The sequence below is a fragment of the Monodon monoceros genome, unplaced genomic scaffold (genome assembly GCF_005190385.1).
Source record: "Monodon monoceros isolate NGI ecotype Baffin Bay Population unplaced genomic scaffold, NGI_Narwhal_1 Super_Scaffold_18, whole genome shotgun sequence".
NCBI classification, from domain to species: Eukaryota; Metazoa; Chordata; class Mammalia; order Artiodactyla; family Monodontidae; genus Monodon; species Monodon monoceros.
The window spans coordinates 164431566-164458296 of NW_021703774.1; the positions used below are offsets into that span (position 1 = coordinate 164431566).

At 55.9% G+C, this 26731-nt stretch overlaps 1 protein-coding gene across 14 annotated transcripts in view; it reads left to right on the top strand.

Annotated features, from left to right (window-relative positions):
- Positions 1-303: 303 nt before the first annotated feature.
- RAP1GAP (RAP1 GTPase activating protein) overlaps positions 304-26731 on the top strand; it is a 51263-nt gene continuing 24835 nt past the window's right edge. For 6 of the 14 annotated variants that reach the window (XR_003794584.1, XR_003794586.1, XR_003794587.1 and 3 more), the window contains exons 1-3: positions 316-379; positions 2477-2512; positions 22060-22153. Coding sequence is in view for 5 of the 14 variants with exons in the window: in XM_029230221.1 (XP_029086054.1) it covers positions 336-379; positions 2477-2512; positions 22060-22153 (174 nt within the window). In the remaining 9 variants the exon portion in view is untranslated. Of the gene's footprint in view, positions 380-482; positions 510-2476; positions 2513-22059; positions 22154-25881; positions 26019-26731 lie in introns of those variants that run through there. The other 8 variants (XR_003794588.1, XR_003794589.1, XM_029230223.1 and 5 more) reach the window with 7 other exon arrangements.

A 26731-nucleotide genomic window follows, 5' to 3' on the forward strand; every position in this document is an offset into this window, starting at 1 on the left:
ACGCCCTGGTCTGGGGGCGGAGGGTTGGCCTTGTCCTAACCTCTCCCCGACCCCCGCTACCGCCGAGGCCCCGCCCGGCCCTCCCGCCTCCCCGCCCCGAGGTCCCAGCTCGGAAAGTCCAGCAAATCCCCTGACCCCGGCCCGAGGGCGGCGCGAACAAGCGGCCCTTTCTGCGCGCGGCTGCCGACAGCTGGACCGCAGCCCGCGGGGGCGCGGACAATCCCAGGGCTTGTGGCCGGGGGCGGGGCGGCCCGGGTTGCCAAGGTGACCCGGGCGCGGGGAGGCGGCTCCGGCTCGGCGCGGGCGGGACGGGTGGCGCGGGCGGTGGCAGCACCATGAGCGGCCGGAAGCGCAGCTTCACCTTCGGGGCCTACGGAGGGTAGGTGCGCCGGGCGGGGGCGCTCGTGCGCGCGCGGGGGTGCGCGGGGAAGGGCGGGGGGCGGGGGACGCGCGCGCCCGCGGGTGTCTGCCTTGGTTTCTGTAGTTGTGAATTTGTGCCTAGGTGTGAGGTGAGCGGTTTGATGTCAGTACGTAACTCGTAGGATTGGGAAGTCTGCGTGTGCGTGTGTGTGTGTGTGTGTGTGTTCCGATTGGGTGCCCCTGTGCACGCGTGGGGACGCGAGTGGCCGCGGGCATTTCTGTGTTTGTGTGTAAGTGTGTGACAGTGTTTATGTGTATGGCTGTGTGTGGACCGGCAGGTGGGCCTGTGTGTGTGCACTCCTGGGTGCACGTATAGGTCGTGGGGGTGGGATAAGGCAGGTCAAGGGGAGGCCCTGCAGGGGCCCTGACTTGGGCTCTGAAGCTGCTGGGCCCCAGCAGTGAGGCTTTGGAGGAAGGGAACCTAGAAGCCATTAGGAGGCCCCCGCCCACTTCCACTCCAGGGTACCTCGCTGCCCCTATCTCAGGCTGCCTGGCTCTCAGGAACCCCCTCCTCCCAGGGCTGCTGGCTGCCTGGACCTGGAGACCTGTGGAGGCGGGGGGAGTCAGAGTGGTGTCTGGTCCATCTTGGGGTCACTGTTCCTCCTGACCCCAAGTGCCCACCCCAGAGGAATGCAGAGGTGGGCTGGGAGGATCCTTGCCTTAGGCAGAGGTTTGGTAAATTGGAAGGAAGACTGGGTAGACAAACTGGCCAGAACCCCTTCCCTGGCTGGCCAAGTAGTTGCATAACCTTCACCAGGCCCTGCCTCCCTGTGGTCAGAGGGACACACGGGACCCACCTTTTGGGTGCAGAGCATTTGGGGCTCACACTGTAACACTGCAGAATATGTGCTCTTTGATCTGAGGGGATTGTGTCCAAGGTACTCCCCTCTCTGGACACCCAACCTCCAAGGGGACCCCACAGAGGGGCTGAGTGTGGTGGGAGACAAGAGGGCTGCCCTCCCTGCCTGGGGCCCTGCTAGCCATCAGGTGATGGTCCTGGGTTGAGCCCTGAGCCTCCCGGTCAGCTGACACCGAGAGGCAGCCGGGCAGTGGGGCTGCATTCTGTTTTGTGACCTTGGGCGAGTCCTGGCCTCTCTGGCCTCACTTTCCCCATCTGCAGAGTCCGCATTAGCTGATCCCTGGGAGACCCCAGCCCTGCCTCCCCAGAAGATGTCTCCTTAGCTGGCGGAGTCCGGTTTGGGGCCCCTTTCCGGTTCTCCTCTGGCCTCTAACCAGGAGGCAGGAATTGTTTGTTGTCCCAACAGCTGCCGAGCCCCTCGGCCCCCAGCTGGGCTGGAGGCTGGAGCCCTCCCCTATCTCAAGGTGCCCTCAGAGGGCAATGGGGGGAGCCTCTGGGAGGGGGCGCTTCTTATACACCCTCTCTAATGCCGGACCTGGAGAGAGTGGGGGAGACGAGGCCAGCGGGTGGCCCCTGAGCTCTGGGGGCTTGAGGTCTTCCTCTGGTTCTGCTCTGGGTTGGGGGTGGGTAAGGAGAGGAAACCTCTCATGGGTCTCCTGCTCCCAGATTCCCAGGCGTTTGTCCCCTGGGTGGATGCGAGTGAGCTCCAGCTCTGGGATCGAGGCAGGCCACTGGGGAAGTAGAGGGGGGTGTTCTTCCTGCCCACCTTTACAAACACCCACACCCTTCAGTCCCGTCTGGAAACACTCTAAGTTGGCTCCAGACACACCCCTACATCCTTGCTCTGATCCCAAACTGCTGTAGTCACTGTCCCACCCCACCTGTTCCAGGACATCCCATGCTGAACCCCGCCCCTGCTGCCACCCCATAGCCTGGTCCTGGGCCCCTGCTGCCCTGTCCCCAATCCTGTCTCTCTTCCTTTCTTCTTCACCTCACAACTTCACATGTCCCTAAACGGACATTAGGGCCCCTGCAGCCTATGGGGGATGGTGACAGTGCATCAGGCACCTTAGAAACAATGCCTCCTCTAGGCCCCTCTGCAAGGGCGGTGGTAGTTAGGATTGGCCTGATGTGCTGGGAGAGGCCTGGTAAGAGGGTCTGCCCCCCTCACCTGCTGTCCCTCTTGCTGTGTTTCAGGGTGGACAAGTCCTTCACCCCTCACCAGAGTGCGTGGTGAGTACTGAGGGGCTCTCGGGAGGGGCTGGGCTGCTTGGCTGAACTTTAGAGACACTCCCAAACCATTACTGCCCCCTGTAATGCCAGACCAGACCCCACCAACCCTCCACCCACCCTCTGCAGGCCTTGGAGTGGGCAGACCCTCTTACCAGCTCTGTCCCATCACCACAGTTCTTTCTAGAGCTCTGCCTTGGAGTCAGGCAAATCAGGTTAAATCTCAGCTCTGCCATTGCCTGTGTGACCTTCAGCAATTCACTCACCTCTCTGAACTTCAGCGCTCTAATCTGTGAGATGGGGATTAAAATGCCTATTTAACAGAGCGGAAGCTGTACCAAAAAAAAAAAAGCAAAACAGGGCCTGGCATATTGTAGGCCCCCAGTGAAAGGGTTTCCTTCCTTTTCTCTATTCTTTCCCATCTCATGGTGTCTCCTGGCCACTGACCCCCAAACCCTCTACTTCCACTCCATACATAGCCTTCAGGACGCCCTCCTCCAGCCCATTTCCTGTGTCTGAGGCTGCCTCTCTCTGGAGGAGGAAGTGTCTGCAGCTTCCCCAACACTGTGAGCAGTGGGTGGAGGTGCAGCCTCACCTCGGGATTCACACCCCCCAGCCCGATGCCCCAGCAGGCGGGTGCCTCCCGGCTTCCCTGGCACCAGCATCACTTGGGTCCGGCTGGCTGCTCCTGCTGCCACTTTAACTCCAGCAGGAGAGCCCCCAACCGCTCTGGCTTCTGCTTTCTGCCCCTGCTGAGGGCTTCCTGGGGTCCCCAGGCCCTGCAGTGCCCCCCAGCTGCTGGATGACTCCTATCTGGCACCATTGCCTTACCTGCTGCCAAGAGCTCCCTAGGAAGCCACACCTGGGGCGGGAGGCAAACGGGGTGCCCAGGCTGAGCTCCAGGGCCTGCCCTTTTATTTTCCTTTGATGCTCTCTGTGCCACCTGGAGCCAGTTACTCTCCCTCTCTGGGTTTTGTCTCCTGCTGCTGTGCCTCTACTACGTGCAAAGCCAGTTTGAGTCTCTACCATGTGCAAGGCCATATGCCAAGCCCAGAGCAGGGGTAGGGCGAGGAGAGATACAGATGGAGGCGAGAAAAATGCCTTTTCTTTCAAGGAGTTCAGTAATAGTATCCTAACAACTGCCATTTGTCAAGAACCTGCTGTGCACTGGGTACTGTTAGGTGCTTGAATTGCATCATCTCACGTAATCTTTCCCACATCGCTGAGTCAGGCACTATTAGCCTTAACTACAGATGAGAAGAATGGTGCATGGAAGGGGTAAGTGACTTGCCCAGGTTCACACAGCTAGTCAGTGGCAGAGCTGGGATTTGAATCTTGATCTTCCAGGCTCTGTGCAGAGCCCAGAGTCTCACTCACTCCGTCCCAGGGCCTCCAGGCCACAGGGTAGATCTGACAGATGGACCTGAGGGAAGAGTTGAAGATGGAGGAGGACTCAGAAGGATGGAGGAACGACTCAGAAAGCCCACTCTAGGGAGCCTTGAATGAAGAGTCAAAGAGAGGAGGATCTAGGACTAATAGTAACTAACCACTGTGCGACTTTGGGCAAATCCCTTCCCCTCTCTGGGCCTCAGTTGACACATTTACAAAATAAGGTTCTGGGATGACCAGGACTTGCCCATCACCCACAATGCCTTGCCCCATGCCCTCCTTGCTGGAGCTGCTGTCCTTGGTGCTAGCCCCTAGGCCCTCTCTTCCCTCATCCCCAAGCCAATTGCTTAGCCCCCAGCCTGTGCCTGGCATCTAGTTAGTGCCCTGTAAGTGGGTGGTCACTTTGACTATCAGTTATGATCTTCTGGCATTCAAGGCCTGTCTCCACCTCACCTTCCAGGCTGGGACTCACTTCTCCCATGCCCTGCATTTCCGATCAATGGGAATATGGTCCCCATGAGCACCACCTCCAGGCTTTTGCTCACATTGTCCCCTCCCCTTGACCTGCCCTCCCCTCCCATTTCCACAAGCCCTCGCCACACCTGCAGCCCATCTTTATCACCATTTGTTGAGTGTTTGCTTTCCTGATCCCCACACCTCCTCTTTTTCTCCTTGAATCCCGTTTCTGCTGCTTACCATGCTTGTAGAGCACACAGTAGAGCTTACTCCTAGTGCAGTGGAAAGGCCATGGCCTTTGGAGTCTGACACACATTGATTTGAATCTGCCTCTGTCACATACTAGTGGTGTGACCTTGGGCAGGTCACTTCCCCTCTCTGAGCCCCATTTGGTATTTGAGCTCAATGGTATTTAATGAATTGGATCTTTCAGCGAGTTGACCTCAGTTGAGTTGAGCGAATCCACACAAGAGTGTGGTGTGAGGCAGGGTCTGAGGTCCTTGAAAGCAGAGGTTGCTTGAGTTACTTTTGACTTAGGCCCGCTTTCCAGCATGAGTCCCATAAGAGCTGGGCTGTACTCTTCTCATCTCTCCATCCTCCACACAGTCTTGCCCAGCTGCCCAAACCCAGTAAATGCTTAATGAATGTTTGTGGGATTGAATCGAATGTGTCCAGAGGATGGAAGAGGTGAAACCTTGTCAGGTAGACTGAGAGGGGGTGTGGTTTTCACCACGTATTTTTTTTTTTTTTTGCGGTACGTGGGCCTCTCACTGCTGTGGCCTCTCCCATCGTGGAGCACAGGCTCCGGACGCGCAGGCTCAGCGGCCATGGCTCACTGGGCCCAGCCGCTCCGCGGCATGTGGGATCCTCCCAGACCGGGGCACGAACCCGCGTCCCCTGCATCGGCAGGCGGACTCTCAACCACTGCGCCACCTGGGAAGCCCTCACCGCGTATTTTAAAAAAGGATTAAGAGGTAGGGGCTTGGATCAAGGGAGCAGCGAGGCCTGGTAGAGGCCAGACGTGATCATGGCTGGATTCCCCTACCCCCTGCCCCTCATCAGCAGATTATCTACGTGAAGGAACACGGAACAAGGGTGCAAATGCCAAGGAATGAGGCCCAGTGGGGGGTTAGGAGCCAGTGGGATAGTGGGTGCCTCTGGTTCCGCAGCCCTAATGGACATTACGGTGGATTCAAATGGTGGGGGGGGGGGGGGGTGGAACAGTGTCAGAGTGGGGGAATGGCTAGGTGGAGTTGTGCAGGGAAGGTGGGTTCTGGAAATACCCTGGGAAGAGGAGATTCAGCTTTGACCTTAAAGCTGGGACCCTGGGAGGAGGAGCAGGACCTGGCAAGGACTCAGTGCCAGTGCCTGCTGGGCATTTTACTGTGGTGGCCTCATTAAGTCATGATGACAGTCCTGAAAGTTGGCCTTAGTGTCCCCTTTATAGAGGCCAAAACCAAGACTGAGAACGTTGAAGGCTCTGGCCCAAAGTTGCACAGCTGGCGAAGGCTGGATTTGAATCCAGCTTTTCCTCCTGCCAGGGAAGGGTCCTTGGCCAGAGACAAGGAAGCCACAGGAATGAGAAAAATCCTGGTTACGCGGTGAGAGAGGAGGACGAGGAGAGTGAGATAATCCTGGAACACCTCCAAAGCAGAACATTTCCCAGGTCTCAGGCCCTGGGCTGAGAACTTCATTTAAATTATTTCATTCCATCCTCATACCAGCTTTACAAAGTAGAGACTATTACTATCTGTCTCCCATTTTACAGATGAGGAAACTGAGGCTCAGAGAGGGGACCTGGCTGGCCCAGGGGAACACAGTCCGTGAGTGGTGAACAAGACTGGCAGCAGGGTCAGCCTGAGCCTGTACCTTTAGCTCCAGCTCTCTTGGAGGCTGCCTGTGCTGACTGGGGGTCTTGGGTGGGCAGCCCCTTTCCTCAGGTGGTTCCTTTCTGTAATCACTGAGCCGGAGGCCCTGGGCGGCGGCGGGAGCCTGTGTGCTGCTGCAGGAAGCATGAGGCTGGCCTCATTAGTGGTTCTGAAATGCCAGGCGGGCACAGCCTGCTGGGCCTCCTTATCTATTATGCATCTGGTGGGCAGGACCCCGGTGGGCAGCTGGCAGAGCACAGGACAGGGGAGCTAGCTACCACTTCTTGAGCCCACACCTGCCACCACACCTCTGAGCAGGGATCCCTCAAGGCGAATGCCAGGGCAGCTCCTGCCTCATTCCCCTGGCCCAGCCTGGGTGAGGGGGTTCCACGGGGGACAGGAGCATGGATGCTGGTCCCCAGCTCATTAGTCTGCCTGTCTCAGCAGCTACTTCTGAGAGAGGCTGGGACCTTGATTGAGCTGAGAGTCATTTGGGACTAGGGTGGGCAGAGGCAGGCTGATGTAGAGTCTTAGGTGCACAGGCTCCTGACTGCACAGCACCTCGGAGTGACAGTAGTCTTAGTCATTTGTTCATCATTCATTCAGCTCTAAGGAACTACCGAACACCTACTGTAAGCCAGACACAGTTCTAGGGACTGCAGATTCAGTGGAAAATGAGACAGGTGCAGTCCCTATCTTCAGAGAGATTGATTTGGTCAGTTCTTCACCTCTTTGAACCTCAATTTCCTCATGTGTAAAACAGGGAGTAGGGGAGACAGTCTATAAAAAGACGCCCCCCCAAAATACCAAAAAGACAAGCTCTGATGGTTGTGCTGAATTTTAAAGCAAGAGTACATGCTAACAAGAGATGATCCTTACTTGGAGCTTAGCCAGCATGCTGTGTTCCAAAGCCCTTTCCATATATTGATGAATTTAATCCTCACAACCCCATGAGGCAGGTACTGTCATTACTCCTGGTTTAGGGCTGAGGAAACTGAGGCATAGAGAGGCCAAGTAACTTATTCAAAGTCTCTTGGCCAGGCTGAGATTTGAACACAAGCAGCTGGGCTCCAGCTTGTGCATCACCCTGTACTGTGAAGCTGTGGGGTGATGGATGGAGTCATGGAAGGCTTTTCCGAGGAGGTGGCCTTTGAACCAAAATCTGGAGAATGAGAAGAGCCACTTGAGAAAGCAGCAGATGCAAAGGCCCTGAGGCAGGAGTGAGTTTGGTGTGTCCTCAGAACAGGAAGGAGGCTGGTGTGGCTGAAGAGATGTGGGAGAGTGAAGCCAGGGGTGGATTTAGAAAGGGGGAGGGGCCAGACTGAGAGTCTCGCAGGCAAAGTAGGAGTCTGGCTACAACATCAGTGACTGACATGCAGAACCACTGAGTATCAGATTCTTGGCTTTGTGAAATCTTAGAATCAGAGAATTTGGGCCTCCTAGAATCTTTGGAGATGGAAGAAATGTTTGAGGCACCCTCCTATGGCCTCCCACTAAACAAGGAACCCTCCCTTGGTTCACAACCCTTTGAATATTGGAAGAAGACTGTGGGGGGCCCTTGAGGAAATCGTACCTTTATTTTCAGTGGCTTTGTAGACCTCCTGAACCTCATCGTCCCTGGCTGAGACCATCATGACCTCTTGGCAGCTCCTTGACTAGCCTTTGTCGCTCACTCCTAGTGATAGGAGGCTCACTACCCTTGGAGTATCCCATTCCATTCCTCAGCAACTCAGATGGATTTCAAAATTCTTCCTTACTTCCTTCCTTACATCTAGGCCTGAGCCTAGATGCACCTTCTGGGTGTCCCATCCCTGACAGTGGCCCTTTAGTGAGACAAGGATGGGGATTTTTTATCCCCAGGTCCACTCTTTCTTGTCTAAACAGTCACTCATCCTAGCCCACCCTCCTTTACATCCTCTACTTAGCTCAGTTTGTGCAGGCCTTGAAGCCCCCTTAGTTGTCCCTCTCTGCCTTCCTAGGGCCAGACAATGCCCACTCCTGGGGAAGGCCACTTCTTGGGCAGGGGGGACGCCTAGGAGAGACTCCAGACCAGAGAGGCCCCCTCTTCCAGGAAAGAGCTCTCCCTAACTTAAGGAGATAAGAGAAAGTCTCCTTCAGATGGGTTTTGGTCCTGGGTCTGCCGCTATGTTTCTGTGTGACCTTGGGAAGTGAATCCCCGTCTTTGGGCAGTTTCCCCATGCCCACCTTCGGCACAATCAAGAGGCAGAGATGGGGGACTTCCTTGGCAGTCCAGTGGTTAAGACTCCGCGCTTCCACTTCAGGGAGCATGGGTTCGATCCCTAGTCAGGGAACTAAGATCCTGCTTGCTGCGAGGTGTGGTCAAAAAAAAACAAAAAAGGGAGGCAGAGATGGTCCTGGAGGGCACTTGCAGCTCTAAGTTTCCCAGTCTGGTTGGCCCTGCTTGCCTCTACATCCCAGCAACGCTCAGGCTTAGGTCCCTTTGTTTGGGAGGTGCAAAGAAAGATGGGGGTTCTGTTTTCAGGCAGATCTGAGTCCAGATACCAACTTCAACTTTTCTTACTTGCTGTGTGGCCTTGCCCAAGCTACTTTTGCCTCTCTGAACCTCAGATTGCTCATGACAATAAGAACCAGGCTCCGTACCCCACGGGGGGCTTAGAATGAAATAAGTTCATTGTGTGCACTCAGTGGATGTTTTCCCTCTCCCTGAGCATTTGCATTTTGAGAGAAAAGACACATTAAACCAAAGAGAGACTCATTAAAATTTTAGTGCTAGAATTTTAGGCCCTGTGGAGGTGGCTTATTTGAGGAAAAGTGATTAAGGAGGGGACCTTTCTGATATCCCTAAATCCCATAAAGACTTTCCTCTGCTCAGGGTCTCTCCCAAGACAGTCATTCCTTCATTTAGCAAATTAATTCAACAAATATTTAATGTGGGAATGCCCTCCAAGGGCCAACCAAACCCCATGCTGGACACTGGGGACATGGCAATGGAGATGACAGACAAGGCCACTCCCCTCGTAGAGTTCAAGGGCAGGGGGGAGAATAAGGAAAGAGAGGGTTCTAAGGGGGGGGGTGATACGTGTTGATGGGGCAGATGTGGGGAGTTCTGAGAGCTCAGAGAAGGACTCCTCTCCCCTACCTGGGAATCAGGGGAGGCTTCCTGGAGGAGATGACCCAGAAGCTGAAACTCAAAAAACAAGTTGAAATGGGCCAAGTGGCAGAGTGTCTGCGCGTGTGTGGTGTGGGAGGGAGGGCCAGTGCCAAGAGAGTGTTCCAAGAAGAGGAGGTGGCAGGTCAGCAACGTGGAGGAGAAAAGCATTTGGTGGCACTTGCTGGGCACAGGACGGAACTGGACCTGGCAACAGAAAGTGGAAGAGGCAGCCACCAGCTCATGTCCCTGTTAGCCCCACTGGGACTTCCTGTGGGTGCCCTAGAGGGTCTGAACCCCCAAGCCACGATGGGGCAGAGGCCTGCCAGGGCTGCCCATCACCCACTGTAAGATGGGCACTCCCCACTGTAAGGGCTGCCCTGCTCTGTGCTGTCAGTCTGGGGCTGTGTACAGTGGAGGATAACTTCTCTGGGTCTTATAAATTAAAGACCATAAGAGCACCTACCCTGAAGATTGTTGTGGGGATTAAGTGAGAAATGTATGCCAAGGTCCAAAACCAAAGTGATGCCAGTGATCGTGGTCCCTGCCGTGTCATCCTTACAAGCTGGTCCTTGCAGTGGGGGCAGAATCGCTCAGTGTGTGGACTCTGCCCTCTGGAAGTTCACTGCCTGCCGGGAGGCAAGACTTGCCCACGCTTGAGCATGCTCCCAGCCATGGGCACTGACCTTGACACTGGCCCTGAGAATGCTGGCTTTGCAGCCAGCCAGGTCTGCACTGAGTCCTGGCTGGGTGACCTTGGGCAGTACCTCCCTGGCTGAGCCATGGTTTCTTCCTCTGTGCAGCGGGGTTATTAGTCCTCACCACCTCAGGGTGAGAGGAGTGAGGAGGTGCTTTTAAAGGGCCAGCGCAGCCTAACGGTGCAGCCCTTTCAGACCATGGGAAGCCCCGGTAACCTGCAGAAACAGCACTCTTACTCTCTGAGGCTCATTTTCCTATCTATAAAATGGGAAGGTTAGCTACAAAACACTGTCGTGCTGGGGTTCTTGTGGAGTCTGATAGTCCCTAATCTTGACCTGGTCTGACTGATTGCTGTGTGACCCTGGGCTAGAGACTTAACCTCTCTGAACCTCAGTTTCCACACCTGTAAACAGGGACAATATTCACCTCACAGGATCCTTTCAAGGATTCGTTAGCCATTTGCTTGTTGTTTTTTTTTTAATAATTTTGTTTATTTTATTTATTTATTTTTGGCTACATTGGGTCTTTGTTGCTGCCCGCAGGCTTTCTCTAGTTGCGGTGAACGGGGGCTACTCTTCGTTGTGGTGCGCAGGCTTCTCGTTGCGGTGGCTTCTCTTGTTGCGGAGCACGGGCTCTAGGCACGCAGGCTTCAGTAGTTGTGACACGCAGGCTCAGTAGTTGTGGCTCGCAGGCTCTAGAGCGCGGGCTCAGTAGTTGTGGCGCATGGGCTTAGTTGCTCCGCAGCATGTGGTATCTTCCCAGACCAGGGCTCGAACCCTTGTCCCCTGCCTTGGCAGGCAGATTCTTAACCACTGTGCCACCAGGGAAGTCCTTCGTTAGCCATTTGTTCATTCAACAAATACTTATCAAGTCCCTGCCACGTGTCGTCTAAGAATTGGGGATACAGCGGCGAACCTGAGGTGCCTGGTGTGTGGCCTCATGCAGGTCACCTTCCAATGCAGGAGACAGATGCAAAACGAGCTAATGGGCAAATAAGGTGAATTCACATGGGTAGTGGGTAGTGAGTGACAGGGTGGCTGGGGAGGGGATACCCTTTCCTAAGGGTATCGGGGAGGGCCTCTCAAGGCCTGAATGGGAAGGAACTGACTGTGGGAAGGGTGATCCAAGCAGAGGGCAGAGTATGTGTAAAGGTCTTGAGGCAGGAACAAGATTCCTTCCCTTCCCCAAATCTGGAACATTCCAGATCATCTCCTGGCAGCATGTGGAAGGTGGCTGAGTAGGCAGGGGTGTTGGAGGCCCATCCTCTCTCAGAAGAACTGCTGCTCACGAGGCAGGCCTGGGGGAGGGGGGTGGGCACTGTGGGCAGGCATGCAAGAGCAGGCTTGGGTTGGGCCTCCGGTGAGATGGGGCGTGTGGCAGAAGGCGGAGCCTCTGAGCCCACAGGGTTGGGGCCGACTGCAGGGGTGGGGCCGACTGCAGGGCACAGGCAGGAGGCCAGCCTGGTGACCACCTGGCTGATCCCCCTGCCCAGAAGTATTCTGGGGTCTGGTGCAGAGACCCGGGGCCTATTTCAGGAGGGGTTTGGGGCAGGGGAGCAAAGGAACTTAGGCTGGCTTTCTCTCTCTCTGCAGCCAACCTGGGCCTGAGTACCAGTCATAGCGTCCTCCGGCGTTTCCCAGATCTGGCCCACCCACGGGCCAGAGGTTCTTTGAGATGCCCCCTATACACACGCACATTTTCCCTATGCACACTCCTAGACTTGACTCTTGTCCAGGCAGCTTCGTCACGAGCATACAGCTATATACACATTCACTCATGTAGCACATCATAATCGGGCATCGACTGTGTGCCAGGCCCCCAAACAGATCGGGTCCACACCTACAGAAGCTCCGTGATCTGATAATCACACTGTGACAAGTGCAAACCCGGGACAGGCTTCTGGGAAAGCTGGTCAGGGTAGGGGCAACCTGACCCAGTCTGAGGAGGGGGCCCCAGAAAGACTGTATAAGAGTGTAGCATGGGGCTTCCCTGGTGGCGCAGTGGTTGAGAGTCTGCCTGCCGATGCAGGGGACACGGGTTTGAGCCCTGGTCTGGGAGGATCCCACATGTCGCGGAGCAACTAGGCCCGTGAGCCACAACTACTGAGCCTGCGCATCTGGAGCCTGTGCTCCACAGACGCGATAGTGAGAGGCCCGCGCATCGTGATGAAGAGTGGCCCCTGCTTGCCGCAACTGGAGAAAGCCCTTGCACAGAAACGAGGACCCAACACAGCCCAAAATAAATAAATAAAAATTAAAAATGAATATCTGCTTATAGAAAAAAAGAGTGTAGCATGTAGGTGTGATGGGGGATGACGGGGGAGGGTGGAACAGGTGGAGGGTACGGTGTGTGCAAAGGCTGGGAGGTGGGACAGACGCTCAGGGCCTCGTGGGCCACGTGAGGCAGTCGAATCTCCATCCTGCACGTGGCGGGAAGCCACGGGGGGGCTTTTAGGCAGGTGGATGACGTGATAGACACAAACATGCTCGCCTACAAACCCACGCACGCCCCAGACACGAGCGTGTTTTCTCCCACCCACACTTCACGTTCCTGCCAGGCCTCCCACCTACATCCTCACCCACGGAGTTGAACACACCCTGTCGCACCAGCAGGCAGCACTGCAGAAAACCCCGTGCCGGCTCCCAGCAAAAGTGTCAGACACTCGCCCCAGTTGCTTGCTGATTTTGTGGAGCAGCGCCCTCTGATCCAGCCCTTTGCACACTCCACATTTGCACAGATGTGCACGTGCCCCCTCCCAACCACCCCCACAGTGTGCAGGATCATAACCCTCCCCTGCACATGGAAGGTGGCTCCTAGCTTGGGCAGTACTTTCATACGCGTTATCTCACTGAATTCTCCCAGCAGCCCTGCGTGGAGGAATTATCAACACCATTTTACAGCTGAGGAAACTGAGGCTCAGAGAGGTGAAGTGACTCTCCCCAGGCCACACAGCTAGAGCTTGGCCAAGTCAGAATTTGAACTCAAGTCCACCTGGCTTCTAGATCTGTCCATTGGTCCAGCCAGACTCAGGAGCACGCATCTGTGTTCCTCTCCTCTCCAGGCTCTCACTGAGAAGGCGGCAAGGAACTTAAAACGCCAGTTTCTTCCAGAAACACGTTGATCAACTTGGAAAGTTATTTAGAGCCCCAGCGCATGCCCATCCGCCTGGCGACCTTGAGGCCTTGGGGGGTGGTTCCAGGGGTGGGGCTGGGCACCTGCCAGCCTGCTAGCCTGGGGCAGCTCGGGGCTGGGACCTGACGCCAGGAGCAGAGGCTTCATTTATTTGCATTTGCAAATGAGGCAGACAGCCTTGTCTCCGCACAGGCTGACCGTGGCTGGCCTGGCTCCCAGGACCTGACAGCTGAGGTCCCAGGGTATAGCCCCGAGCCCAGCAGCCTGGATTGCTTCTCTCCTGCCTTCTCTCCTCCCTGCCCCTCAGAGCAGAGTGCCTTGTGTAGGAGAAAGAGCGTGGGCTTCAGAGTCAGCCAGAACGAGGGTTACAGCCCAGCTCTGTCACTGCTGCTGGGGGACCTTGGCCATGTTTAACCTCCCTCTGTGTCAGCTTCTCCTTGGAATACGGAGTGAAGAGTATCTCTTTCTTAAGATGATTGAGGAAGGTAAAGGAGTCAGGTACTCAGCTGACTCAAAGGACTCAGTTGTTTTAATCTTTTTCTTTCTTTTTCTAATGACAAAAATAATCAGTGCTCGTTGTAAAAATCCAAACAACACAGAGAAATATATCCTGTAGAAGGCAGAAGTTCCTAGTGGTCCTGTTTCCCAGAGATAACCCATGTGAACTTTTACATGTAATTTAAAATTTTTCCAAGTGAGATTTTTTGGGGGGCAACCTGTTTTTTTTCACTTAACAGTATACCTCAAATTCCCTTTTCCGTCAGGACTAGAAACCTCCTTTGTCACCACTGCATGGTCTTCCATGGTTTGCACATGCCTTGTGTATTTAACCAGCTTCCAGGTTTCAGCTATGGCAAACCCTGCTGCAGTGAATGTCCTCTGTTCATATATTTTTGTGCTTTTTTGTAAGTATTTCTGGGGGATACATGCCTAGAAGTGGAGTTGCTGGGCCAAAGAGTGTGCACATTTTCATCCTTAATGGGTGTGGCAAGCAAACCAGCAGAGAAGTAGCAGCAATCCATGTGTCACGGGAGACCCAGGAAAGTCCATCTCCTCGAAAGAATGGGAATTTATCCACTGCCTCTGCCCTTGACCACAGACCCTGGAGTCAAGAGGAATCGATTCCACATGTGGGAGGTGCCTGGCAGGTCATCTAGTGAACCCCCATGCTCCCATTATTCTCCCTGTTCCCATACTTTGGCATCTCCCCCTTCATCCCTTCCTGCCTTTGCTTGACGGGGAGCTCAGTACCTTACACGGCTCTATTCATCACATTATTTCTCATGTTGGACTCTGGTCTACCTTCTCATGACTTTCACCCAGGAGCCCTGCCTCAGTCCTCAGCAGCCTACAGAGGAAGGAAAAAAGGAAGAGAGAAGGGAAGGCCAGGAAATGCTCATGGTTAATATTTACATACTTTACATGTATGAACTCATTTAATCCTCACGACAACCCTTGGAGGCAGACACAGTTGTTATCCCCAAATTATAGATGAGGAAACTGAGGCTCAGAGAGGTTAAGTAACTTGCCCAAGTCCCACAGCTGTTAAGTGGCAGAGCTAGGATATAAACCCAGGCAGTCTGGCTCCAGGGCCCACACCTCTGATGTTATGCTGTCTCTCCGGGCAGGAGCTTGTAATTTATTGAACAACACCTACGGTATTCTCAGCTTCTGCTCACCAGTGGCCTGGAACCCATGAGGGAGCAAACCCACTGGCTAGGAGGAAGACGGATGGATTTAACAAGGCCTCAGCACTGCAGGGTTTAGCATCTGAGCAGTGAGGCCACAGGGCACCAGGCACAGCTAGAGAACAGTCCGGGTAGTGTCACTGGGCTTTGCTTTGAGGGGGGTGAGGCCTGGCTCTGATGCCAACGCCCAGCACCATTGTCTGGCCCAGAGTGGGCGTCAGGACGTGTGTCCTGAATGAGTGACTAAGCACAGGAATGAAGGGCAGATGGGGGAGTGGGTGGGTGATGGAGTGAGTGAGTGAAGGAATGCATGGAGTTCAGCAAGGGAGACCCCCTGGGCTGCAGAGGCTGGGAAAGAAGATAAGGTTAAGGAGGGAGGCGGGGCGTGGGTGGCGCTAAGACTGAGCAGCCGATGGGTGCTGGGAAGGCCCCTGCGCACGAGCTCCGGCCACCCTTTCCCTGGGTGCTAAGGGCGGCGGCCTGTGCCGGCCCATTGGTAAGTTGTCCTGTGCCCACGTGGGCAAGGGCTAGAGCCACTGGGTTTGGGCTTCCGGTGTGATACCATGGGCGAGTCACCAGCTCTGTCCCGGCTTCACTTTCCTCCTGTGTAGAATGGAGGTAACGAACGTTACCTGCCTTCGGTTCCTTATGAGGCTGTAGAGAGGGTCTAGAGCGAAGGAAGTGTGTAAACTGTAAAGTGCCAGGCGGGATAAGCAGATGTTGTCATTAGGGAGCAGGAAGGCCCCGTGGCTCGGTCACCTCAGCGTCACTCCTCCCTCCTGCCCCCGGTGCAGGGAGGGGTCAGTCCCCGGGGAGGAGGAGGGTCAGGCTTAGGCTGCTGCAGGCCTTGGGCCACCTGGGCAGGGGAGGCACTGGCGGGCAGCTGGCGGATGGGAGGCCCGGCTCCCAGGTGCTGTGCCCCGGGTGGGGGCCAGTCCCATGACCTCCTCTTGGGGCTGCCAACCTGTTGTTTGCTCAGGAGGCCGCTGCCTGGCGCAGCTCTGGGATCCGGTTGTCTCGGCGCTCAGCCAGCTCAGGGTGAGGGTGCGGTGCCCCCGAGCCCCCTTCCTGCTCCCCTCTGCCCTGCCTGGTGCCTGAGATCCTCTCCTCCCGCCCCCAGGGGGGCCCTGCCAGCTCTGCGGCTGGGCGGCTGCGAGACCCCGGCCCATCTTGCAACCTAGCTGAGCCTCTGCTTCCTTATGTCTGAAATGGTGTGAGGATGACAGCAGCCTCAGTCAGAGCTGTTGTAAGGATTACAGGACATCACAGCGCTTGGCTCACCCCCCCCCCCAACCCCCACTTGTCTCCTGTGCCCTCAACACTCCCTCTTGAGTCCTGGCTGAGGTCAAAGGTGCCTGGGGAAAGGAGAGCCAGGAGCAGCCATGCCTGTGTCCCCGACGCCCCTGCTCTCGCCGCCGCTCCCCATGGGCCCCCAGAGGGGGCCCAGGCCTAGCTTCAGAAACTTGCTCACCGGCTGCCCCTGGCCACCTTCCCTGGCACCTTGGCAAGGCCAGGGGCAAGCGGTGCCGGATGGTTGAGCTCCGGAGACAGTGGGCTTCTGTGGCCCCCGGGGGGAGGGGGCAGTTCCAGGGTGGCCTGTAGCCTCTGGTTTCAGGAGATTAGAGTCCCCTCAGACCTGACACCGCGGCTGGGAGGCACGGGCAGCCTCCCAAGCCCCATCCAGAGGGCCTTCTCTCAGGGGACTGAAGGTTCACAGGAGTGACCCTCCGGGGCGGGACCCCTTCTCACTTTGAGGTCTGTGCCCTTTCCCCATCCCCCCGCCCCAACGTGAATCACCAGTTTGGTAGAACCGGTTGATCTCATGAAGACCAGGGAGATTCAAGGGACCCTGAGCTCTGGTGACCAGTGCTGGGCTGGCCTGGACCCCTTAGGCCCCGGTCCTGGGCTAGCCCCCGACAAATCCTTCTCAGCCTTATGTTCGTTGGTTGGCTGAGCCCCTCTCTGCCCTCCCAACACCCCCCAGGACTGGATTCCCAACTTGTGTGTGTGCCGTCCAGCACCTGCCCGGCTACCCGGCTACCCTGCTCCCCGTCACAGGACCCCTGCCTTGGTGGTCATGTGTCACCTGCTCTGGCCACCAGAGTTTCACCTGTTTCAATTGCATTTTAAAGCATGAATGGTTTACCGGGGAGAAAAGAAGGAAAAAGGAGCTCCCAGCAAAGGGCAAAGCCTGTGCAGAGGCTCAGCAGTGGGAAACAGCGCGTTTGGAAAGCTGCCTGCAGCCCAGCCAGGTTAGGGCAGGAAGCGGCGGGTGGGGGCGGGGGGATGAGGCTGAGAGACTCAGCAAGGGTCAGACCCACCTGGGGGCCTCCGTTCAGGGCAGCTCTCTCTGAATGGCCAAAGGGCCAAGTCCTACTCACAGGATAGCTCAGCCACCCCTCTGGTGCCCTGAAAGGGTGGGTTCTCTGGGAGAGCGGCTAATAATAATAATGGCAAACACTTCTACTGGGCTTACTTGCTTACTCTAATCCGTGGCTTAGGAGGTGGGTACATTGTCTCTCGTTTTGCAGATAAAAGACAGGACCCTCCCACCAACTCTCCAGCTGGTTAACAGGTGGGAAGCAACCCAGGGAGGCATCTGGTCACCTGTCCTCCGTCTTCCCTTTCTCCCCAATCACACCTGGGTCTGACCTGCAGTTTTGCAGAGTGTGGACACCCCCCTGAGAGGCCCCCCACCCCAGCGTAGCGTCTGTGGCCCTGGACCAGTGGTGGCCTGGTTCTAGTTCCTAATCTGCTCCCGCCTTGCTGGGTAACTTCAAGTTGGTTGTTTAACCTCTCTGAGCCTCAGTTTACCCTTCTGGGAATGGAGGATCCTAGCGACTGCCTTATCTCCCGCTCCAGTTCCGGTGAGACTTCCAGGAGTGAGCAGATAAAGAGGGCTTTTGAAAAGTAGAAAAAGCTGCACTCACGACACTGCAATTATTACTGCTACCTCAATATGGAGATAAGGGAGGGGGAGGAGGTGCAGTGACAGTTGCCAAGTTACCAGGAGCTGTCTGCAGCAGCTTCCGGCCTGGCCCATCCCACTCAGGAGCTGGGCCACTGGGTCCCTCCCCACACACCCCTCCGCACCCTTTCCCTGGAAGAGATGGGCACTCCGAGAGGGAGGGGAGCTAGGGCCAGATGGCTGGCGGCCACACACCTGCAGGGCCGGAAGGTGACCCTGGAATGTGGCTGGCCCAGACTCCAGGTGGGCTCTGGCTTTCTGTGTGACCTTGGGCAAGTTACCTCCTTTCTGGCTACCGCCTATTCCTGTGTCCAGGTGTCCTGTACCTACAGGCAGGTGTCCAGGCCAGACAGGGCAGCATTGGAGCTGGACCTAGAGAAGATGCTTGGCGGTGGCGGCAGGAACCCGGGACTGTGATGGGGAGGCCGCTGGGGGCTGGGTGACAGGACTGAGGGCCTGGGTTGAGAGCGGCTGTGATGCATGTAGTAGAAGAACCCTGGGCTAGAGTGAAACCCCGGCACTGCCCTTTCCCTGGAGTGACCTTGGGCTTGTCACTTAACCTCTCTCAGCCTCAGTTTTCTTATCTGGACAAAGGCTGATAATAATCCAACCTCACAAAACTGCCATGGTGATTGAATGAGACGATGTCTATGTAAACTGTAGAGTGCTGTGCAGGTATGACTACGGTCCTGGCCAGGGGAACAGAAAAGTGGGGAGAGTTCCCCACGTCCCAGCTGCTGCGTGTGCAGGAAGAAGGCAAATCATTTTAAGCTGAGCCAGGCCCTGGGGTCAGGAAGGTTTCCAGAGAAACGGGGAGCGGGCAGAGACTTGGGAGGCCCCCGTGTGAACGGAATGATGGAGGTCGGGAGGAGACAAAGGTGGGATAGGAGAGAAAGGGGAGGGACAGAGAGATTCAAGTTCGTGAGAGGGAGGAAAATAACCAAACAGGGGGAGGTCTGCGGAGACCAGAGGTGGAGGAGGGTGCATGGTGGGCTAGAGAGGCGGGGGAGAGGTGAGGAAGGCTAAGACGAGGAAGAGGAGGCATCAGGAAGGGAGGGGGGAGGGAGGGAGGCAAGAGCCTGAGTTTATTCATTTCTTCAGAAGCCCTGATTGAGCAGCTACTATTTTCTAAGAGGTAATAGTGTAACATTAGGGCAGCGTCTAGATCCGACGGTTGGAGGTTCAAAGCCTCTGTATTTCACTATCAGCGTGACCTTGGACACGTTGCTTAACCTCTGTGTCTTAGTTCCCTCCTCTGAAACAGAATTAAATGAGGTAATACAAGTGAAGCCAGTCGCTCAGGGTCTGCACGTGGTACGTCCTGCATCAGGGTTGGCTGCCCTTGCTGTTGTTACTGTTATTATTATTATTATTATTTTTTTGCGGTACGCGGGCCTCTCACTGTTGTGGCCTCTCCCGTTGCGGAACACAGGCTCCGGACGCGCAGGCTCAGCGGCCATGGCTCACGGGCCCAGCCGCTCCGCGGCATGTGGGATCTTCCCGGACCGGGACACGAACCCGGTCTGCATCGGCAGGCGGACTCTCAACCACTGCGCCACCAGGGAAGCCCAGTTACTGTTATTATTACTTCCCTGATGTGACGTGCTGGGTCCACAGGGCTGGCTGCCCATGCTCTGAAGTTCAGATCTTTGGCTCTGGAGTGACAAACCTGGGTTCAAATGCCTGCTCTGCCTCATTAACTGTGCGACCTTGGGCAAGATAATATACCTTTCTGAGCCTCAGTTTCCTCATGTGTAAAGCAGGTAGATTTTGAGCACCTGCCTCACTGGGGCGCTGTGAGGATTAAGAAAACTCATGGAAGGCACAGGGAGGCTGTGGCTTTTGTCATTATTGTCCTTCTATCCCTGCAGAGCTGGGATGGATTGGGGCAGGCAGGACCCAGGGCCTCCGATTTCTGCGCTATTCTCATCCTGGAGCCCCTCGCTTCCCCTGCCCCTTAGGGCCTCAGCAATGACCTTTGAGGTGGAGGGGTTGCCTGTGCGGGGCAGACTCTGGACAGCCAGGAACTGGAGAGCTGAGGGCCTTGGGCAGCACTCCAACAGAAGCAAGAGCCCCCTTGTCTTGAGAGACCTACTGAGTCCTGTGCCAAAGTGAGCAGTCCTGCATGAGGGGGCACCTGGACACAGGGAAACGGAGAGGGGTTCTGGAAGGGGAGCGTGTTGGGGAGCTGCTGCCAGGCTGACCTGCAATGGCCACAGCCTGAGCCTTGGGGTATGAGAAGGGACAGGCAGAAGGACAGCACCCGAATAGCTCAATCATGGGCAAAAACCTCCACTCGGCAGCCAGGGCCACCAAGACAGTGATTTCTACCATCAAGGGGACCCAGCTTCACCTGGGCTTCAACTCCAGGACTTCCTGGCCTTTGGACAATCTCTGCTCTCCATGCTGACCTGGCTGTGTCAAGGGCATGGCTTTAAATTCTGAGTCTGTCACCCACTTGCTAGGGGAAGTGGCTTCATCTCTCTGAGCTTTAGTTTCTCCATCTGTAAAAAAGGGGATAAATAATGCCAGCCTCCCAGCACAGTAGTGAAGGTGTAATATGCCTGACACAGTTCCAGGCTCATAGTCGGTCTCAAGGGTCCCCATGGCAGCCTCAGTGGAATTTGCCCAGACCATTTCTATGGGCCTCTCTCCACTCCCCCTTCCCTAGTCTCTCCCCGTGTCACTGTATCTTGTAATCTACAGAAACCTGTGTTTAGGCCATTGTTTTGTTCACAGACCTTTAATGCCTTCCCACTGCCAACATTCATTCATTCACTCACTCATCCATTTAACAAATAGTTAATGAGACCCTACCATGGGGAGCCAGAGTTTACCATGAATGCATGAATACCAGAGAATTCATTGAGTGAATAGCTTCTAGCTGCCCAGGCTCTATGATGAATTTTTTCTGGAAACTGAGGCTGAGAGGGGTGTGTCACTGATTTAAGGTCACACAACAGGTAAGTGGCTGGGAATATCTCCCCTACAACGATGCCACAGGCCTAAAATGTCACTGCCACCATGTCTATCCTCTGGGTCAAGCACTACCCAGTTCAGGACCCCCTTTTAAGGTGCTAGCCCCCCTGGGAGGTGGAGAGGCATGCATCTGGTACCTGCGGCGGGGCTATGGACAGTTCCTCTGAGCTGTTTCTCCCTGAGTAGCTGGGCCCAGGGGAGCCAGCAAGGGGGCTCAGAGCTTCCTCAGCGTCTCCTTCCTGGGCCAGGTTCCCACAGGCCCGTCCCCTCTTGGGGTGTGGCAGTCCCAGCTCCGCCTGACTCAAGCTGGCAGTGGCCTGAATGACTCACCCTCTCAGGACCAGCCTTCGAGGGACTGGGGCGGGGGTGCAGCCACGTCAGGGTGGCCCTAGGTGGTGGGTGGAAGCCAGGACTGCTTGCCCAGCCCTGGGCCACCTGGGTCCCAGGAACCACTGGGCACTTCCTCTCCCTGACCCCAGAATGAGCCTCCTTGGCAGGCTTTCTAGGGTAATAGGAGCTGACTTCACCCTCACCAGACCTGCTTCCTTTCCTCAGGGAGGGCCTTGGGTGTGGGCAAAGAGTCTGGGCTTGGTGTCAGTCAAGCGCCACTCAGATGCTGCTCTGCTGCTGACCCGCTGTGTGACCTCTGCGTGCCTCTGCGTCCTCACCTGTAAAGTGGGAATGCCAATGTGGTGATGAGTCTGTGCCCTCAGGCCTGGAAGGAGGGGCTTGGCACGGGACCTGGCACATAGTCGGCCCAATGAGTGTCCGTTATTGTTATTGTCATTAATAATAGCAATGGCCCAGGTGGCCCTCAGCCTTAAGGCTACTCTGTCCCTAAAGGCTCAGGGAGAGGTGCGTAGAGGCTGGGCTACCTTGCTTAGTCCAGAAGTCAGGGCTCAGCCCTTTACAGCAACCCTCACTGCCCCCTGCCTCAGTCTGCCCATCTTCAGAATGGGCTGTGGACATCCTCTTGGCTGGAGTATGGGTTAGGGAGGCCTAATGGAGAGCTGGAAGTGAGACCCTGTCTACAGCTGTGATCCCTGGGGAAGGAGAGCCTGTTTGGCAGCCCTGCTCAGGAAGCCCTTCCTCTCCTGCCTCCTGGGGAACCCAGGACCCCCTCCTCTGTGAAATCTGTCCCCCTTAATGTCCCCCAACTCTCAGAGTGACTCTTCCTCCCAAAGTTCACAAATCTCCCAACTTGGGGCCCTCCCTGACCTCAGACTCTTTTTCTCTTCCAGGAGGAGTGATGGGCAGAACCAGCGCTTCCCTCAGGCACTAGACCTGCCACGAGTGGACTTAGCTCCCTCCCAGACTGCTTCACTCCACCCTAAGGTAAGTGCCTGCCTCCCCACGGCCCCTGGTCTGGAGAGGCCCCCCCACCCTGACCCAGGGCCAAGAGATACCTAGGAATGACTGCTGTGCAGAAGTAAAATGTTTGCGTAGATGCTGCTTGGGGTTTAGCCCCCCCCCACAAGGGTATACAACTCCTCACCCCTGGGTGGGCCTGGTACAGTCTCAGAAGTTGAACCAGGGTCTGTAGAACTGTTGGGGGCAAAACAACTGGGAATAAACTGGCCAAACAGCTATTCTTCCTTATATTCGTTATCAACATCACCATCAGTTTCCTCACCTGTAAATCAGGTGTAATGATAATACCCCACTTCCCAGGGCTACTGTGAGAGGTAGCCCTCTGAAGTGGGGTAAAGTGTGAAAAGTGATGATAGAACACTCTGTGTACAATATCTGGCACAGAGTAAGAGCCCTATACATGAGGCTATTCTTGTTGTTATCATCAAAATCAAATCTTTGCCCAGCACCTGACCTATGTCAACTTTGTGTTGGGCACTGAGGTGCCAGAAGTCAATCTGACACAGACCCTGCCCTCAGGGAGCCATAGTCCAGTTAGGAGATAAATAACTAAACAACTTATACAGGGTGTCAAATACCAGTAATAACCACTAGCATTTATTGAGATTTCCTATGTGCCAGGTGGGTACTTAATGCTTTACGTGCAGTATCTCATTTCATTCTCAAACTCTAACTACTATGTACTTATATTAGTACTCTTATTAGTCCCATTTTGCAGATGAGAAATCAAGGCTCAGAGCGGTTAGGTTACTTGCTCAAAGACACACAGGTAGGATGTGACGGGTCTAGGACCAGAACTCATGTTATCTGACCAGAGTGCCTAGTCTGGTGGCATCTCTAATGCAGAGGGTAATAAGCTCTCACTTTCGTAGTACACTTTTCAGTTTCTAAAGCACGTCCACAGATATCATGCCTCTTGGTCCTTCCATCAAACCTTGGTGGTAGGCATTCTCCAGATGAGGATCCAGATGCTCAGAGAGGGGAAGTGGTTTTCCCAAGGTCACACAGCCAGGAAATAGCAGAGTCAGGATCTGCCAAGCTCCTTTCCCAGTGCTCTGACCTGGAACAAGGGCCATATACTTCTTCTAGGCCAGGAGGGCACATGTCCAAGGAATGGTGTACTTTTGGATCACCACCTCCAAGGGGGTCCAAGTGCAGCGGGTCCTAGGGATCGTATCAAGGGGTTCTTGAGATCCTCTCCTGTTGTCTGTGCCTGGGCGATATCCCAAGACTGGGCCATATGGATCCTGGGACCTGGCAGGTAGGGAGCGACTCCATGGCAGCTGGGCTCAGAAGTGAGTCTCCCAGTCCCTCTCCCCGTAAGCATCCAGTAGGAGGCCTGGGTTCACTTCCCCTTCCTGGGCCTCAGTGTTCCTGTTGGAAAAATGAGGGTTAGAAGAGCCCATCTCCCTGAGTCCTGCCTGCTTGGCCAGCCTGGGGCTGGCCTTCTCAGATTAGCTCTGAGCTACCTCCCCTCTGCCCAGTTTGGCTAGAAGCCTCCATTTGTGCCAATACAGCCCAGCCGGCTGCGGGCTCCAAACTGCCCCATCCCAACAGCCCGCCCCCACCCCAGAATCAAGACACAGTCTGTACATCGTACTCCTTTGACAGCAAAGGAAACCAGGGCCCAGAGAGACTGGGTCCCCAGCAAACCAGTGGTGGGGCTGAGGGGTCCCAGGTCTGTGACACATTCTCCACTCCCCCTCCCCCAGCTCTGCACACATTTATAATGTTGATGGTGGAGCCAGTGTGAGGGGCAGTTGACCTCCCTGTGCCAGTGGGCAAATCCCTGCCCCTCTGTGGGCCTCAGTTTCTGATCTGGAATATAGAGGTGGCAGTTTCTTTTCTACCCACCTTGCCAGCTTACAATTGGGGGATGACTGTGAAGGTAATTTTGGAAAGCTCAAATTAGGAAGCTGAACTATTATCAGGATCGTTATGTTCCCAGGGCAGGACAGACACCCAGAAAGGGCATCCCCCTCTCACTGGGAAGCCGCATTTGTATAGACACTGAGCTATCCAAGACCCTCCTACCCTGCCCTGCTGTAGGATTTTTTCTGCTTGAGGATTTAGAAATCTGCACACATGTACATACACAGCCTACCCACACCTACATACATGGGTGCATTCACATGTCTGCAGATGTATTCAGAGACTCGCACGTGTACGCATGCATGTATATACAGATACACATGTACAAACACACAAATATGCACACCCAGGATGTCCCCATCTGATCTCAGTCACACACATCTACACAGCTGCATGCACACATGTGCACACCCTCCACTCCTGGCACACAGATGTCTCCGGTGATGCGAGCAGCTCTTGCCTCCTCCCAGTGTGGGAATGAATGTTTCTCTGGCTGCATTTCGATGGGTGCCCGGAAGCGCTCAGGCCTGGAAGTGCCTGCATGAATCAATATTTGCTGCTGTTAATTATTAAAAACAAAGCTACACTGCGTCTGGAATACACATCTCCAGAGTTCCCACCGGCTTCCTGGGCTCCAGCTTGACCCAGGGCCAGGTCTGGGGGAAAGGAAGGTGCGGTGCTTTCCTTCCAGGAGGCCTTGGCCCTGGAGATGGAGAGTGGTGGGTAGCTGCCAACAGCTCCTTCAGGAAGCTGAAGAGAGGTTGGGTACTGAGCTGGTGGGCAGCCCTGCCCCGCAGGGTCTGAAGCAGCTGGTGTTGACTTGGCCACAGCTCAGGAAGCAATTGCTGCTTTCCCAGCATCTGTCTGGGGAGGGGATGCTGAGGCCCTGCCCCCCACTGTACAGTGGCAGACACAGTGCAGGATCAGCTGGAAGGGCTTTCAGAGGCCTTATATTTTACAGATGGGGAACCTGAGGCCTACAGAGGTGGCAGGGACTCACTCAGGTCTACTCAGCAAGTTGTAGCAAGGCCAGAGCTAGAACCTACATATGCTTAAGTCTTCTCCATGTGTGGGTCCTTGGCAGGCCCTGTTCCCTCCCTCTCCCAGGATCAGGGGCAGTTAGGGACAGGTATGGGCATGGGGCCTGGGGAAGGGAGGGTACAGGTCAGCCACTGGCAGGCATTAGAGGGGGGTGGAGGTGAGGAGGTGGGAGGGGAGAGAGCTCCAAGCCTTTCCCTGGATTCCTAGTTCTGCCTTTTCCAAGCTGTGTGATCTTCAGCATGATATTTTATCTCTTGGAATCAGTTTTCTCTTCTGTAAAATGGGGATGATACTCGTACCTCTTGAGTTGTGGGGCGAGGATAAGACTTGCAAAGGGTCCAACATTAAGTAGATGCTCAAGAAAAGCCCTCTGTCTCCAAGGTAACCGCCCTCAACCCCCGCCACTTCCTCCCTGACTTCAAAGCCCAGCCCAAGAAGCCCATCCCTGAGGCCTTAAGGCGTGGTACCCAGAGTTTGGGAAGGTAGAGGACGCATGCTATGGGTGCGCTGAATAGCCTCGGGGCCCAAGGGCCCCCGCCGAAAGCTCCCAACGCGCTGGCAAGAGCGCGCAGGCGCAGTGTCCGGGGCGGGGGCCTTCTGTGTCCCCGCCCCGGATCCCCGAAGCCCCGCCCCGGTCCCCGCGCTGCCCGTACCTGGCGCCCCGCCCCCTCAGGGCCCGGCAGCCCGGCGAGCCCAGCGCAGGCAGCGCGCCGCGGGAGCCCGAAGCCGGGAGCGCGGAGCTCGGTGCTGCGGGGCCCGGGCCGGGGCTCGCGCGGGCCGGAGCCGGCTGGGTCAGCTAAAGCGCTGCCGGGGTGGGGGCCGGGGCCGGGCCGAGCTCAGGATGGCGCAGCCGCGGCCCCTGGAGCCCCCGGGCCGTCCTCGGAGGGGATCACTGCCCTCTGGGGCCGGCTGGCAGGTGAGGACCAGGGCGAAGGCGGCCTGGCCGAGGGGGTCTGCGGGAGACGGATCAGCCCAACTTCTTCGGAGCCCGGCAGGCTCTGCCCCAGTCAGGGCGGGTGTGCGAGGCTCCGTCATGGAGGGTGTGTTAGCTTCTGGGCTGACACACGGCCATCGAGGCCACATGGCACACCCCTGCCTTGGGGTCCCAGGCCTTGAGCTCTTTCTGCAGCTGCCTACGGAACAGAGTGCTCGTGGTTGCACTGTGGCTCTGGGCTACTGGGGCACTCTGTGTGTGTGTGGATGTGTGTGTGCGTGTGTGTGGATGTGTGTGTGTGGGCGCTAGCCTTGGGACCACTTCATCCACCCCCTTCCCCCTTTAGGAAGGGTCTGAATGTCACAGTGTAACTTTGCTTGGTGCCCTGGGGCACTTCACTCACAGCCTTCCACGTGTCAGAGCATCTGATGCACTAGTGAGGCTGTATCTGTGGGTATCACTTGTTGCTGTGTGTGCGCTCTGGGTGACAGTACCATGTGTCAGTGTTTATGCGGCTGTGACTCCCAGTGCGTTGTTTCTGGCCATGTAAGGCCATGTTACCCTGAGTGGGGTATTCTGGGGGACATCAGTGCACCTGTATCACTGGTGCTGGGTCTGTGCTGGGCTGAGGTTATGTGGCTCACCCAAGCACAGATGCTGGGGGACATCAGTGCACCTGTATCACTGGTGCTGGG